The 14487-nt window shown below is 38.9% G+C and overlaps 1 protein-coding gene across 1 annotated transcript in view; it reads left to right on the plus strand.

The window, feature by feature from the left end:
• Positions 1-10852: 10852 nt before the first annotated feature.
• Hao1 (hydroxyacid oxidase 1) overlaps positions 10853-14487 on the plus strand; it is a 47655-nt gene continuing 44020 nt past the window's right edge. The window contains exon 1 of the mRNA XM_051183315.1: positions 10853-11014. Within this exon, the coding sequence (XP_051039272.1) occupies positions 10878-11014 (137 nt within the window). The 5' untranslated portion in view covers positions 10853-10877. The remainder of the gene's footprint in view (positions 11015-14487) is intronic.

Here is a 14487-nt window from a genome sequence, read left to right on the forward strand (position 1 = left end):
GACAGATGTTGGATAAAATCACCTCAGGACTATCCTGCCACAGCTTGAGGTTTAATGCCTGGTGGGAAAGCTGGTGTCTAAGGAAGAGTGTCTGTCTTGTATCTAGATACTCAAACAGAACAAAACTTTCTTCTGTTATGAATTCAAAATGCCAAGTAACCTTCATTAATGGTTAGCTATGTAGTTTATCTATTCCCAATCATAGAAACAATGTGTGATAAGGTCATCCTTTCTAATTCATTATATTCTTATGTGTGTGTGTGTGTGTGTGTGTGTGTGTGTGTGTGTGTGTTACCCAGGCTTAAACACAGAGTCTTATGTATGAGCTGGTGACATCTTCAACTCTTGCCATGTAATGTAGAAATAGAATATTACAAGATAATTTAAGAGGAACTGGATAATCTCCCATGACTTTATTAATTTTGGTTAAGTTCATCTTTGTCCTCATTTATTTGTCTTTAGTGATACTTACATTACAAACTTTTAGTTGTTAACTGAAATCAACACATAATCCTCAATTTTTAAATTTAATATTTTTCTTAATGTTGTTTCTATTACTGAGGCTTAGTAGTATAATTTGAAATCATGTATAGTGATATGCCCTGAAATATTCTTTTTTGTTCAGGATTGCTTTGGCTATTATTGGACTTTGGTGCTTCTATATAAATTTTGACTTTGTTTTCTCTGTGTCTGTGAAGAGAAAACAAACAAACAAACCTAGATTGTAACAGTATTATAGGAAATTGTAGTAAATCTTTAAAATGATTCTTGTTTTATAGTCTTTTTTAACATTTAAAATATTTATTAAAAGTTTACTACCTTAATATACAGCATAATTTGGAGTAACCATATAAATGTAGAAGTTTCATTCTTTTGTTTTAATCGAAAAAAATTAATACTATGTATCTTGCTTATACAAATAGAGCCTGTCTGGGGGTCAGATAATGTAGCTTGCCACTAACTAACCATAGAAGTCTGGAGGTCAGTACAGGCAGACAGGAAATGAGATAGCTGGGCAGAAACAGCATATAAGTAGGGAGAAACAGGAACTTCCTCTCTCCCTCTTCTTCTCCCTCTCTCCCTCTCTGGAGGTAAGGTGTGACTGGCTTGTTCCTTCTCCTCTTTGATCTCTCAGCATTTTCCTCTATATCTGACTCCTGGAATTTTATTATTTAGACCAATTAAGAACTCTATTTACAACTATATATTCTGATCATGTTTCCCCTCCTCTAGTTCCTTCCCACCTCCCTATCCAAACAGCTTTGTGTTCATTTTCTCTCTCTTAAAAAAAAGCCAAAGAAACAAACATAAGCAAAATAAATGAACAAACAAAAAAGGGAAGCACACACAAAAATGGAAATCAAAATATACAAGCAAGGAACCAATGAGACAAATACTCAAACAGAGCAAAATGAAATCAAGTCTGCAAAAAAGTTATTGAGTTCCTTTTGTGTTGGCCAACTGCCCCTGGATATGGGGCCTACCCAGAAGTGTAGTTAGCAAACCAAGTGTGACTCCAATAGAGAAAATTACTTTTTTCTTTGCTAGTAGGTATCATTGACAGAGAGCTTCTGGTTAGTGGTAGGAGCCCATGTCCATTTCTCCATCTCAGTGTTGGCAGCGTGTTATACCCTGTCTGGCTTAAATCTGTGCAGACTTTATGCATGCTCCTGCAGAGTTCATATGTGCCTTAGTCTTGTGTCTGGAATGAACTTAGAGTTATCAATCACCTCTGGCTCTGACAATCTTTTTGCCCACTCTTCCCACATAGACTCCTACATCTTGTGGGCTTTTGTTGCATGATAAATAATATTGGTGTTCAAGCTTCAAGGTGAACATCAGAAAAACAAAGTAGTGGGCCACTAGTTCTTGCCACTACCTCAGGCTGAAAGGACTGATCCTGTTGCTTCTCCTCAGCCTGGCTGGAAAATCCTGCAACTGAATTTCTTCCTCTCCTCAATGTGTCTGGACTATGAATTCCTCCTCTCCTCAATGTGGCTAGGGAATGAGTGCCTGAGACTGAATACTAAAGACTCTGATCTTATCTTTTATACTCCTCTAGTGCTAGGATTAAAGGCGTGTGATCCCAGAGGCTGAGATCATCTTTTTGTGAGCTGTTTCTCTTTAGGGCTGGATCATTCTTGTGTAGATCTGGGTGGCCATGGACTCACAGAGATCCATCTACCTCTTAATCCTTAGTGCTAAGATTAAAAATGTGTCCCACCACTTCCTAGCTTCTGGCTCCTGAGATTAAAGGTGTATGTCACCACTGCCTGATCTCTATAGCTTGAGGCTGACTTTGATTCTGAATCCTCAGGCAAGCTTTAATAAATCATAAATAATATATCACTACAAGACATTCCATTTAATATTGAGTGCTCCCTTAGCCTAGAGACAGGAGGGAGGGCCTATAGCCTACTCCAAATGACTTGACAGATTTTGATGATCCCTCCTGGAAGGCATCACCCTCCCTGTAGAGTGGGTGTTTTAACTGTAGTATGTTGTGGGGAGTTTCTTTTTCTTATCTAGTCTATTTATTCTTTTGATGGTCTCTTGTACTTAGATGTACATCTATTTTTCTAGGTTTGCTAAACATCTTTTTTTAATTTTATGGAAAATATTTTCTTTGCCTTTGGGTTGATATTCTTCTGCTTATTCTATGCTCATAATTCAGAAGTTAGTATTTTCATTGTTTCCCAGAGCTCTCCAATATATATCTCCATATATTCCCAATATGTTCGTATGTTAAAAAAAAAATTGTCTTTGGCCTTTACCAAGTAACTCTTCTTTTCCATCCCCGATTTTCTGTTTTCTACATCATCTATTTTATTGTTGAGGCTTTCCACTGAAGTTTTTGTTTAAATTATTATTATACTGTTTACTTCCAGCATCATTCACTGTTTCTTTCTTTAGTACTTCTATCTCTTTATTGAAGCTGTTTTTACACATTATATTAACTTCCTTATTTCATTTGACCCTTTGCTTTTATTTCCTTGGATTATAATTGTGTGTTTCTGTTTTGTGTGAACATCGTTGTAATCACTTTTTAAAAATTCTTTATCAAGGGCCAGGTATTGGTGGTGCACACCTTTAATCCCAGCACTCAGGAGGAAGAGGCATGCAGATCTCTGTGAGTTTTAGGCTAGCCAAGTCTACAGAATGAGTTCCAGAGCAGACTCCAAAGCAATACAGAGAAACCCTGTATTGAAAAACCAATTCTTTGTGTGAACAGTCATCCAAAAAGTACTCATTAGGGCTGTTATAATGAAATCAGTGATTTGTGAATGGGACATGTCTTGATTCTTTTTGTATTGTTTTATTTCTGTGCTGGGACTTGTATATATTGAATAGTTAGTTGTTTCTCTCTCTCTCATTTTGTAAACTGCTTTTCATTTTTTGCTAGAATTGTGTATAATGTTCAGGAGAGGACTAAGTCTTAGTAGGGTTGAGATGTGATTTTCTTTGGTTGGGCTGGTGCAGGAAGTTCCCGGTAGCATGCATGGACCTAATGGGGAATCTGGAGTCTTTAACATGGTGCAGGAGGCTGGTTGGCCTTTTATTTTCTGTATGAAAATTCCCAGGAGATGCGTGTGGTTCTGCAGTGGCCTGGTGTCTGAAGTGACATTCCTGGGCAGTATGAGTGGGCCTAAGCAAGGGAAGGAGGGTTTCTGTACTTGGTTCAGAAGCCATTAAAAGGTTTTCACATGATATGGGTTTTAGTCTTTCAGCTGCTACTTACTGGGAATAATTTACAAGAGATACGCTGTTAATAGTCACTTCTAACATTCAGAAGAGTACCAGTACTAGTCAATACCCACTGGAGGACTGTCAATACCCACACCTCTCCCTGCAACAGGAGAGGTTTGTTCTGTGAGGCACATTCTTGTGAAGTGACTTTCTTTTACATTATCATTTGGTGGAGCTTCCTTTCCTGTCTAAATCCAGATGATTTTACCTGAAGAAATAAAGTACTGATTGGAATGTATGGAACCTTTCCTGCTCTCAGAAGACTATAGTTTAAACAAAACCATCTAGCTGAAGATCTTTCAGTTCCCACTCTTAATCTCTAACATTTGTGAGAATGACATCTGTAGTCCATCTTCCTTCATGGCTACTTGGGTAACATCTTTATGTACAAGTAGGAAATATTGCTACATAAAGTTGGGGGATTGCTACATAAAATGAGAGGATTACATACATGAGATGAAATGTTCTGTACAAAATGTTATTTAATGTGGGAAGAGAGATTAGCGAGTCAGTGAGTGATGGTAAAACAACTGGTTATTATTTGTAAAAATAAGAAAACTCCTTTTTGTCGGGAAGATTGCAATAACTGTGTGACTTGGAATGGCAGCACTATAGTTGTAGCCACACTGTCCCAGACTTCTGTGCTGGGGTTGGTAATGTTGGGCTGGTACAACCACCACCATTACGGCAAAGCTGTGGGCTCTGACAAGGGAATAAAAGAGAGAGAGAGGAAAGGCCTTGTCTTGGCATTTTGGGCTTTAGCCCCAGTTTGACAGTCACAGACACTGGCGGTTCATAGCTCAGAATTGTTCGCATGGCCAAGAACCAGCTTTGTCCCACATATAAAAGAGTCAGTTATTTCCTTGTTCCTTGAAGGGGGAGCTGAACAGATTTGTTGTATCAAATATTTGGCCCACTTTGTTTACTGAAGACAAATTGTGACCTGTGCAGTGCATGGAGGTCAGTTCTGGATGAAAGAGAACGTGGGAGAAAGCCCTTGAGATTTCTGGTGGGTATTAAATAGTTATTTATTCATTTTATTGATGTGAATATGTGTGTTTGTATGAGGGTATATGAAGATAGGTGTACAGGTGCCCACACACGCTTAGAACAAGGCTTGGATCCCTAGAGCTAGAGTTATAAGGCCATTGTGAGCTGGCCAATTTGGGTACTAGAAACCAAACTCCTGTCCTCTGTAAGAACAAGTGTTCCTCACTGCTGAGCCATCCCTCCAATTCTATGTCTGGAGGATTATTAAAAATAAGACTAAAAGACCAAGCCATTAGCAATACCATAGGCTTATTTGACAATATTAAATTTTGAATTTCTGTAGGATAAAATCCCAGTTCTTAAAGGCCCTTAATTAACAGTACATAGACTAGCCTGACTTTTAACAAACCACTTACAGATGTGAAATACAACATTGTTAGCATATTTTGCCATGTTCTGATGAAGTTCTGAGAAAACATTGGCTATTCTTAATAAGCCAAAGCAAAACAACAAATGTAAGAGATCAAGAAAAACCCTTCAGGCAGGTGAGTGGCTAAAGATTCTCACATGGGTCTGATGAACCCCAAGCAGAAATCATGGTGGTGTTTGCAGCTGTTCTAGTGGGGAGGCAGCATGGAAAATCCCAAAGGAAAACTGGAGACGAGTAGGATAATATCTTTAGTGAAAGAACAGTGTGTCTTGGGAAACTGCCCATCTCACATACAGGATGATGGACAGTGGGAAAGCTAAACAAAAGTAACAAGGTCTTGGGACAAAGGCAGGGAAACTCATCCACTTGGGGAACTAAAGAACATTGAAAATAGAAAAATAGTCTTCCCCAGGGATGAGCACACCAATTGGTTATCTAGTACCAAATAGCCCTCCCTGAAAACATGCTCCAAGTAACTAACATTAACCAGACTGATCAGAGCATATTTATATATTTAGGAATATGTAGGTATACAAATGAATATATATGTATATAACAGCAATTGGTGAAAACAGTAAAAATGAATTTGAAAGAGAGCAAGGAGGGATTCATGGGAGAGCTTGGAGGGAGAAAAAGGAAGGGAGAAATTATGAGATTATAATCTCAAAAAATAAAATGAATATTTTTAAAATATTGAAAAATATACTATTTACAACAACAAAACTGAATACTCAATGGCAATCATCTTGATGTAGGGCAAATTCAAGTCAAATAACCCTGTATACCCTCCCTAGGAAACTGTCTGCCAAGGTCTGTTGTTCCAGAGGACACGAGAAAACTGCACAGAAACCTGTAAACATTTACATGCCCTTTAACCTCAGCTAATAGTCAAGACCTCAAAGGGAAGCAAAGGCCTTGTGTTAAAATTTTACCCTACCCCCTTTTTGGTGTAGAAAATGTGCTACGTATGTTTAGGGAAATTACCTGTTTCCTACTTGTAACAGGAGATGGGGGCAGAGGGGAGGGAAAATTAAAAGGAAGATAATTAAAAGAAGGAAGAGAAGGGAAGGAAGAAGAATAAGAATGCAAAATGAAGAGAAAGCTTAAAGCCAAAGTGAAGAGAAGAACAAAAATAAACAGTGGATGGAAGAAGAGAAGGGAGGAGAGATAATGGGAATAGGGTACAAGAGAAAGAGAGAGGATCGAGAACAAAGGCATCATGAAGAATAGGAGAACAGGGAGACTAATATCACAGCTCTCTATTATGAATATTAGAAGCTGACTTCAGCAAAATTAGGATGTGAAAGCAAGTCAAGAATTTTGTGAAGGGCTGGAAATTTCCCAACTCAATTTCAGTTTCCAGCATCCATGTCAAGTGGCCACTCACAACAGTAACTCCAGCTCTAAGAGACCTGAAACCCTCTTCCTGTCTCTGTGAACTCTGCACTTACATGTATACACACACACACACACACACACACACACACACACACACACACACTCACACACACACACAAAATTAAAAAATAATACAAACTCTTAAGAAATGAAAAAAGAAGTTAGTGAATATATGTATAAATAGCAGAAAATGCTCTGTACTCCAAGTGCTTAAAGAAAGCCTGTAAATCAAGTACAAAAAATTCTATTATTAAAAGTGACCAAAAGATTTCACAGAGATAGAGAATAAAAAGCCCAAAACATGTAAAAAGATATGCTAAAATCATGAGTAGTCATGGAAATGTACTCTGTACCTGTAGAGGGCACTATCTCTGCCATCCATGGTGACTGAGGTTCTTTGCTTATTCTTGGAGCTAGAGATGTTGGAATACTTAAGTTTCCTTTGATACCAAAGATGGGGGAAATGACTGATTTGTCATCTAAATCCCATGACTCATTTCAATAAAAAGCCTCTTAAAAGGATAAAAACAGGAAGGTAGACATTCTCCAAGCAAGACTCTAAACTGCATATTGTATAAAAGCACTAAGAGGATGTAGAATTCTCATTGGTTCCTTTGAGTTCAGTCTTAAATTTAACTAGAGATTTGGGAGAAGGTAGGTGTTTGTGAAGACCATCTTGTGGCTTCAGAACTATTCAAAGAAATTGGGAGATTTGGGGACAATATTATCGAAGGGACACTAGGGAGGATGAGAAGTTAATAAGTTTATTTAGCCCAGTTTCAGATACAAATAACTCAAAGCTCCAGTGTTTTGGCCACTGAGTAAGAGGACTGGAATATTTGCCTTGGCATCGATCCTGATTCTCAGCTATGAGATCAGGGTTGCAGTAGCCGCATATATGTATCCTCTAAGCCACTTGAGTAAAACCTGAACTTATCTGGCCCATACTCTTCTTAAGCACATGGCCTCCAAGGGAAGTTTTGCATGCACTATTGTTTCTGAAAGAATGTGTGATGTTTAGACAGTGTGATTTTCATGAATCAGCAAAGGCTGTTTGAAACTCCAGTCCCTTCTTTTATTCCTATCCAAAAAGAGATTGATGAAATGCTGTGAGGACTGTGCATTTCCCTCTTTAATTTCTAAGACAGCATTCCAAATCCATCAATGGCCTGCAACAGTGCTGAAGGAGAGGGGATGGTTGGTTGGTCTGTTGGTTTTAAAACTCAAGCTTCCTCTTCTATCCCTTTATTGCAAAAGCCCTGGCTCTCAAATAGTGTAGTGAGTCACAGTCACCAGCATGGCTTGGTACAGCCCAGTTGACTGAACTGTCTCATCGGGGGCGGAGCCCAAGGATACACTCGCACATTTAGCATCCAGTTGGTTCAGGATCATACTCTGAAAATATCTGGCTTTTCTTTCCCTTCTTTAGTCTTATTAGGATTTGACCTGCTTAAAATTTATTAAATGGCATGCAACTGCCCCACCATACGAATTATGTAATTTGCAGGCACAATTAATATTTTTTAGCTGTTGCTGCAAAGGGTGGACTGTGTAAAGATAAGGTTGTTTAATTTGCAAATCAATTTTGAATCTGTGCTGAGCATCAGCTAAGACTTTGATCAACTTCCCTAATGATGCTGTTAACTGTCAGATGGGGGTAGTTAAGGCTCCTTTGATCAACTTTCATAACAATGCTGCTATCAAACTGTGATGCTTGCTTGTCAACACAAAGAAGTTGGTCTCATAGTGATTTTAAGTAGAACAATTTAAATATTTTTTTTTAAATGTTGTTTTTATTCTTTGGTAAGGATTGCTGAAGATTTACCCCATGCAATTGTGGTTTTCATCTGTTACCTATTTATTACACTGATGTCTGAACCATTGGGGAACATTGAGGAATATGTCAATGTACAATTCAGTATCAATCCAAATAGAAAATCATTGATAAACCTGACAAAACTCCTTTGACTCAATCAAAATTCTCCTAAAACAGTTTCAAACTTATAGTTATTACTGGATTCTTTCCATTTTCTTCAATATGTCACCATGGAGCCAATTTTTCTGTCTGCCAGTTGCTTTGTCAAGAGTGGAAATGGATGTACCCTCACTCTGTCTTCTGCTCTTCTTGGTGACCAACATTGTGGGGATTTTACATGACAGTTCACTAGGCTCCAGGTGTCTCCTGTGCTTTCAGGTCCAAACTAAGCCATAGATTACACATGGTGTTCTAGTAATAAATTTTTCTCCTTGGATGCTTTTTCATTTACAAAATATGTTTAGAGGTTCTTTACCCAGTGTCAGATATTTTATTCTACACTGTATCCCATTCACTCGGTAGAGCTTTGTAAAACCCAAACTAAGACAGTTGTTCAAAGAATCTGGCTACATAAAGATTATTGTTGGATGTAATGCTCCTGAGGGTATAGAAAATAACTTGAACTAAACAAAGAACTTTTCAAAAGGATTGGCATGAGTGCAGAACAGCAATGACCTTCTAGAAGCCAGGGAATCTCAGATGTTTCTTTGCACTTTAAAGATTCGTGTTTATGTAATTGAGATTAAGAAAATGTCATTTACAAAAGTATGTTGGTAAAGTAGAAGATGAGAGAGTGTGTGGGGGTGTTTACGAAATTCCTGCTGTGTGGTATTCTCATTGCTCTATAAATTGATATAAACGACTTAAAAGAAGAAGTTGTTTGCTCTGGTCCATCCTTTCTTTACCCCACACATTTGGACAGGATATCACAATCAATGCCATCATAAATGCTGGTGACTCCATTTACTTGTTATTAGAGTGTGACAGAGAATGCTTGTGTTGACAGACTAGGAAGATGGCTTTAAATGGAAGACAGCCCCCGTATCCAGTTGAACCAGATAGGCTTATGGTTTCAGATGTTCCCATCCTGTTGGCATCTCTGTGATCATTCATTTTGATTATTGCACTCTATACTTTCACTTAGATTTTAATGTGTCTGTGTAGCATTAACCTTCACCCTTGCCGTCTCCTGCTAGTTGCCTCCTGAAGACAGTAAGTAAAGAAAAAGGGGGAGATGCAGGATGCCAACTAGGACCTTCCCTCCATGATTTACTTTTCCCAGTCAGGCCCTACCTTCTACACTTTCCAGAACCTCACATAGGATGAACTGGGGATGGGGGGCAGTAAACATCCAACACATGAATCTGTGGTGTGTTTCACCTAACAATGAAAACACCTCCTGTGAGCTTTGTCTTCATGATGATGCATCCTTTACATCTCACTATAGATTTGGTTTTGGCATTAATTTATCATAGTTTGGGTTTTGTCAAAAAAGCACCGACAACTGTTAAGTGAAGATCAGGGAGTGAGATTAGAAGAGAGCCTGGTAATCTGTGGGTATCTGGTACCTGGAGTACAGGACACAGACTAGGGAGTAATCTCACCCTAGAGAGGAATTTTGGTGGTTTATGCTTCCTGCCTCTACCTTCTTGCTGAGGTCTTTCATTGACCACTGATTCCATGACACTTAGTGTACCCTTTGGATTGGAAAGTAAGGCCTTCAAGAGAGAAGGCATTTGGAATTCAGCTGTTGGACATTGGCTCATAGTATAGTCTACTGGTTTGAAATCCAGGCCTGGCTGAGGTTATCTCCATTGCTTTTCCAGCCATGCATTACTCATCCAAATATTCCCTAGCTCTTCCACCACAGGTTGGGATTTTAGATTCAGACTACAAAGCCTTTTAGAATGGCACTGCCCTCAATCATCCCCCAAGCAATACAAAACCGAGAATAAGCTATAGTGCTTTGTATTAAAGCCAAATATTTCTGATCTGGTCAAATTTGTATTGTGCAGAATTTCTGCACTTGATGATTAATTAATTTGCTCTATAACTTTTTAATGTTAATTGCTTTCATATGGCATGTGCATTGTACTAGTGGAGAAGGAAGATGAGGAAGTAGCTCATTGTAGGTGCCAAAGCAAAGTGTTGGAAGATCCAGCCTGAGGTAGAACTAAATCAAGGGTGGATTCAGATCAGTCCCTTAACTTCTGATGTGTCTATCCCTCTGCTCTGTCAATGTGAGAGATCCCATTCATTTCTGTCACCTCCTGAGCTCTAAGTCCATGTGGTTTAGGTACATCTGGTGGCTAGTCAGCAAATGAAATGTCAAAGTCTAGGCATACAATATTTGCTCATTTGATGTAAGCAAGAGAGAATTAAATATGAACTTTGGCAAAAGTCTATTAATAATTGACAAATAACAGAATTGTCTGGGCATAGAAAGCAGTCCATGAAGATACCCTAGAATAGCTAAGGTTGCTGTACCCTGCTACAATGTTGCCCCGACTGGTCTGTATCAATGATTATGAGCAGCATGCCCGATCAGTGCTTCAAAAGTCAGTATATGATTATTACAAATCTGGGGCAAATGATCAGGAGACCTTGGCTGATAATATTAGAGCATTTTCTAGGTAAGAAACTTTGTTATTTAAAAATGTGCTTTTAATATTACACAAAGACATTGCATCGGAATGAGATGTAATTCTATGTTACAGTCATGTGAAATTGCCTGGATTTGTAATTACTGAAGAGTAGAAAATTTTCTGGCATGTGAGGAATCTTGATGACTTAAAACATTGAAGTATTATAAGCCGGGGAATTGATGGCAAAAGTGAATCCTACCTTTACTTGAACTGTGACAGTAATTCATTTATCTATGCATACCAATTGTCATAAACACTGATGACTCCATTTACTTTTTGTTAGAGGGCACAGAGAACCTTTATGCTGACAGGCTAGGAAGATGGCTTTAAATGCAAGCTAGCCACCAGATAGGATTACTACTTCAAATGTTCCCTTCCTGTTGTGATCATTCATTTTGATTATGGCCATCTATGCTTTCACTTAGATTTCAATGTGTCTGTGTAGCATTCATCTTTCACCCTTGCGGTCTCTTGCCTCCTCTAAAGGGCTTCATCTCTCCCCCCAAATTAGTTTTCCCAGGCTTTTGTATTTCAGATGTGTCATGGTTTGTGCTTTCTTTTTGTTGGATAGAAAACAATTTTTAAGTGGATGTTTGTTTTGTTGTTTTTTTTTTCTTGTTTTTTTTTTTTTTTTTTGCTTTCTCAGTTGAGTATCTGAGGGAGACTTTACCACACCCGAGTCTTCCCAATGTCAGTCCTCTGCCATGTCGTTCTTAGTGATTACAGTAGATATTAGGGTTCCCCACATGACGATTTGTTAAATGGAAAGGGATAGAAAAAATTCAGACAGAAAATCTGCCTTCTTCTTTATTTCTGGAGTGATTTCACTCCAGATCACCTTTATGTTTCTGAATTATGAGCAACTAAGTCCTTTTAATGAAGGTGACCTCTTGTTGGCAGTAGCCATTTTACATACAGGTTGGTAGTGACAGAGTGAAGGATGGGACATCTCCCCAGGAACATCTCTGAAGTCCTGGATCAAGATTTCTCTGGAACCTTCTTGAATTTATAAATGCTGGGGAAGTTGTGGACGGGGAGTTGGTTAACAGTGCAGGAGCTTAAAGTTCTGCCATTTCTCCAATCATATTTTAATATTTGGGACTTCTTCAACATTTCCTGATCTTATAAATGTTCTTTCTTGGGACCATGTCACTGTACTCACCAGCTAAAAGGCTTTCCTGAGTGTTCCTTAAACAATAGTTTAGCCTACTGGGTTTTGTAGCCAAAAGACATTCCAGGCCCTTGACTGATGTATAGGGCTGGTGTCTCAGCATTGCTGCTGGTGATCACCCAGTCCATTTGTAAGCAACCTTCTCTACCCCTTTAGATACCCTATCTTATGTGCTCCAATTTATTAACTTTCTTATAGTCCCACAAAATAGCTTTGTGTATGCACACCAGGCTAGCCTGGGACTTGTAGCCACCCTCCCAGTTCTACTTCCTGAGTGCTGCAGGAATGTGCAAATGTGCCTGGACAATTGTTTGACTTATATTTTCAGCTGTTTTCCTAAGACAAAATTGCTACAAAGCTGAGAGCTTAACAATGATCTGGATAGAAAGTTCCTACCAACAGGCACTTGCATTTCAATGGCTACACATTGACTTAGTTCCATACCTAGTGGGTGGAAATGATGTAGAATGGTCCCCAAACATACAAAAGAGAGCAAAGGAGTACAGCAAAACAGACGATCTTGGCAACCTGAGAAATTTTAAAAACTTTCTGTGTCATGGTGATTTCCCAGTTGTAATCAACCAGGTGAGCCTCTTGGTTTCGGTGAGTTCTGTAGCACTCCCATTAGAAATAGCAACCTATGTGTGGACTATTTTTTCCTAGGACACAGATAATGCAAACGATTCACAGTGCCATGTCTTTTATGAAACTTGATTATTCTTTTGTTTCTTTTAAAGAAATCAAAAAGGTATTGAGCACGTTTCTTCAGAGGACAGCCTGTTTTTAGTGTTTGTACTACACCAATTATCAGGCAAGATTACCAATCTAACATCTCAATTCCCCCTTTGTTATGTGGCTCCCTCCATGACCCATAATGCCTAGCTTTGTGTTATTGAGCTGGTCAAGTTGAAGTAAAAATAGAATTTCTGCTAGCTTTGGTGGCATTGGGTAGATAGCAGGAAGAAAGTTACCCCGAGGTTTCCCATTCTGTTTCTAATAAAGGCTACAAAACAATCAACCATCAGATAACATTGTGACATAAGGTTGGGGTGTTTCAAAGGCATTGGTGAAGTTCACCCCCTTTCCCTTCAGCAAATAGAGGGAGTATCCCCACTGGCCCTGTCCATCAATACACACATCTGACAACCACAGTTTGGATTTCTGGAAACTTGAACCACTTGTGTGGCCCAGCAGCTGCTTGGAGGTATTTCCTGGTATGGCTTGGGACTGGCATTATCTTGACCAGAAAAAACAAACAACACCCTCCTCAAAAAAAAAAAAAATCCAAAACATATGAAAGAATGAATAAAACAAACCACCCACAAGAACACAATTTCCTCTGGCAAATATATAAGAACAAGGCAAATGTCAGAATGCCAGCCTGCTTCAATTTGAATAGCCTGACCAGATTCAGTAAACTGAAAAAGTTTACTACACTATTTGTTTCATACACAGATGGAAAGGCTTCCTCAGCCAGTCACAGGTTCTGTAGCTTTTCCTGAAGGTGCTCCTGGTGGAAACTAACTCGGTAGTCTGAGTATTTAGCAGGTTGGTGACATCAGAAGTAGAAGCTGCCTCCTGAATTTTCAGACACTGACGAGTTGGGGGGGGGGGTTCATTTGAACTATATGGTAGATAAAAGTGATGTCATCCTCATTTCATTATATGAGAAACAATACTTACTCAATGGTGGTGTTTTCACTATTACCTAAGTAGACATGTCACAGCATTGCATCTCTCTGCTGACACGTTATGTTAGTGAGGAAGGAGCTTTTTCAATCATTTGCTTTCAATTTGTAGTGTGGAAAGTTAAGATGAAGGCATTGGAAATCCATGTGATGGTATTTTAGAATTCTGGAAAAGTCGGTTCTGGGTACTTAGTGAGAAGTAGGTAGGAGGCTTCAGTGTTGTGCAACTGGTGGATTCTTTCAGGGAGCAGTTATGTTCCAGGAAGTGTGTACCTCTTGAGTTTTTGATTAGTTAGCACCTAGGCCTTTGCTCTGTGTGAAATGTAGGCTGAAAGTCATGTTACGATTCCTTTGTTCAGTTCAGTCTTTTGAAAGGCTTATTAGTCAGTAGTCCAGCTGCTCTCTCTATCTTTACAGCCTGTTGCTAAAGTGGACGCCATGTGAAAGCAACATAAGGTTACGAGAAGCATCATTAGATGTATAGTTGTGGTGATAGTCATTTAAATCTGGGGTAGTTTTGGGTGGAGGGGTGAAATATCCACTATCTGGCAAAGTTATTGTTATTTGGGAAATGCAAAAACATGGAAGACGCCTTAGAAGAT

This window comes from Phodopus roborovskii, unplaced genomic scaffold, assembly GCF_943737965.1.
Source record: "Phodopus roborovskii unplaced genomic scaffold, PHOROB, whole genome shotgun sequence".
NCBI classification, from domain to species: Eukaryota; Metazoa; Chordata; class Mammalia; order Rodentia; family Cricetidae; genus Phodopus; species Phodopus roborovskii.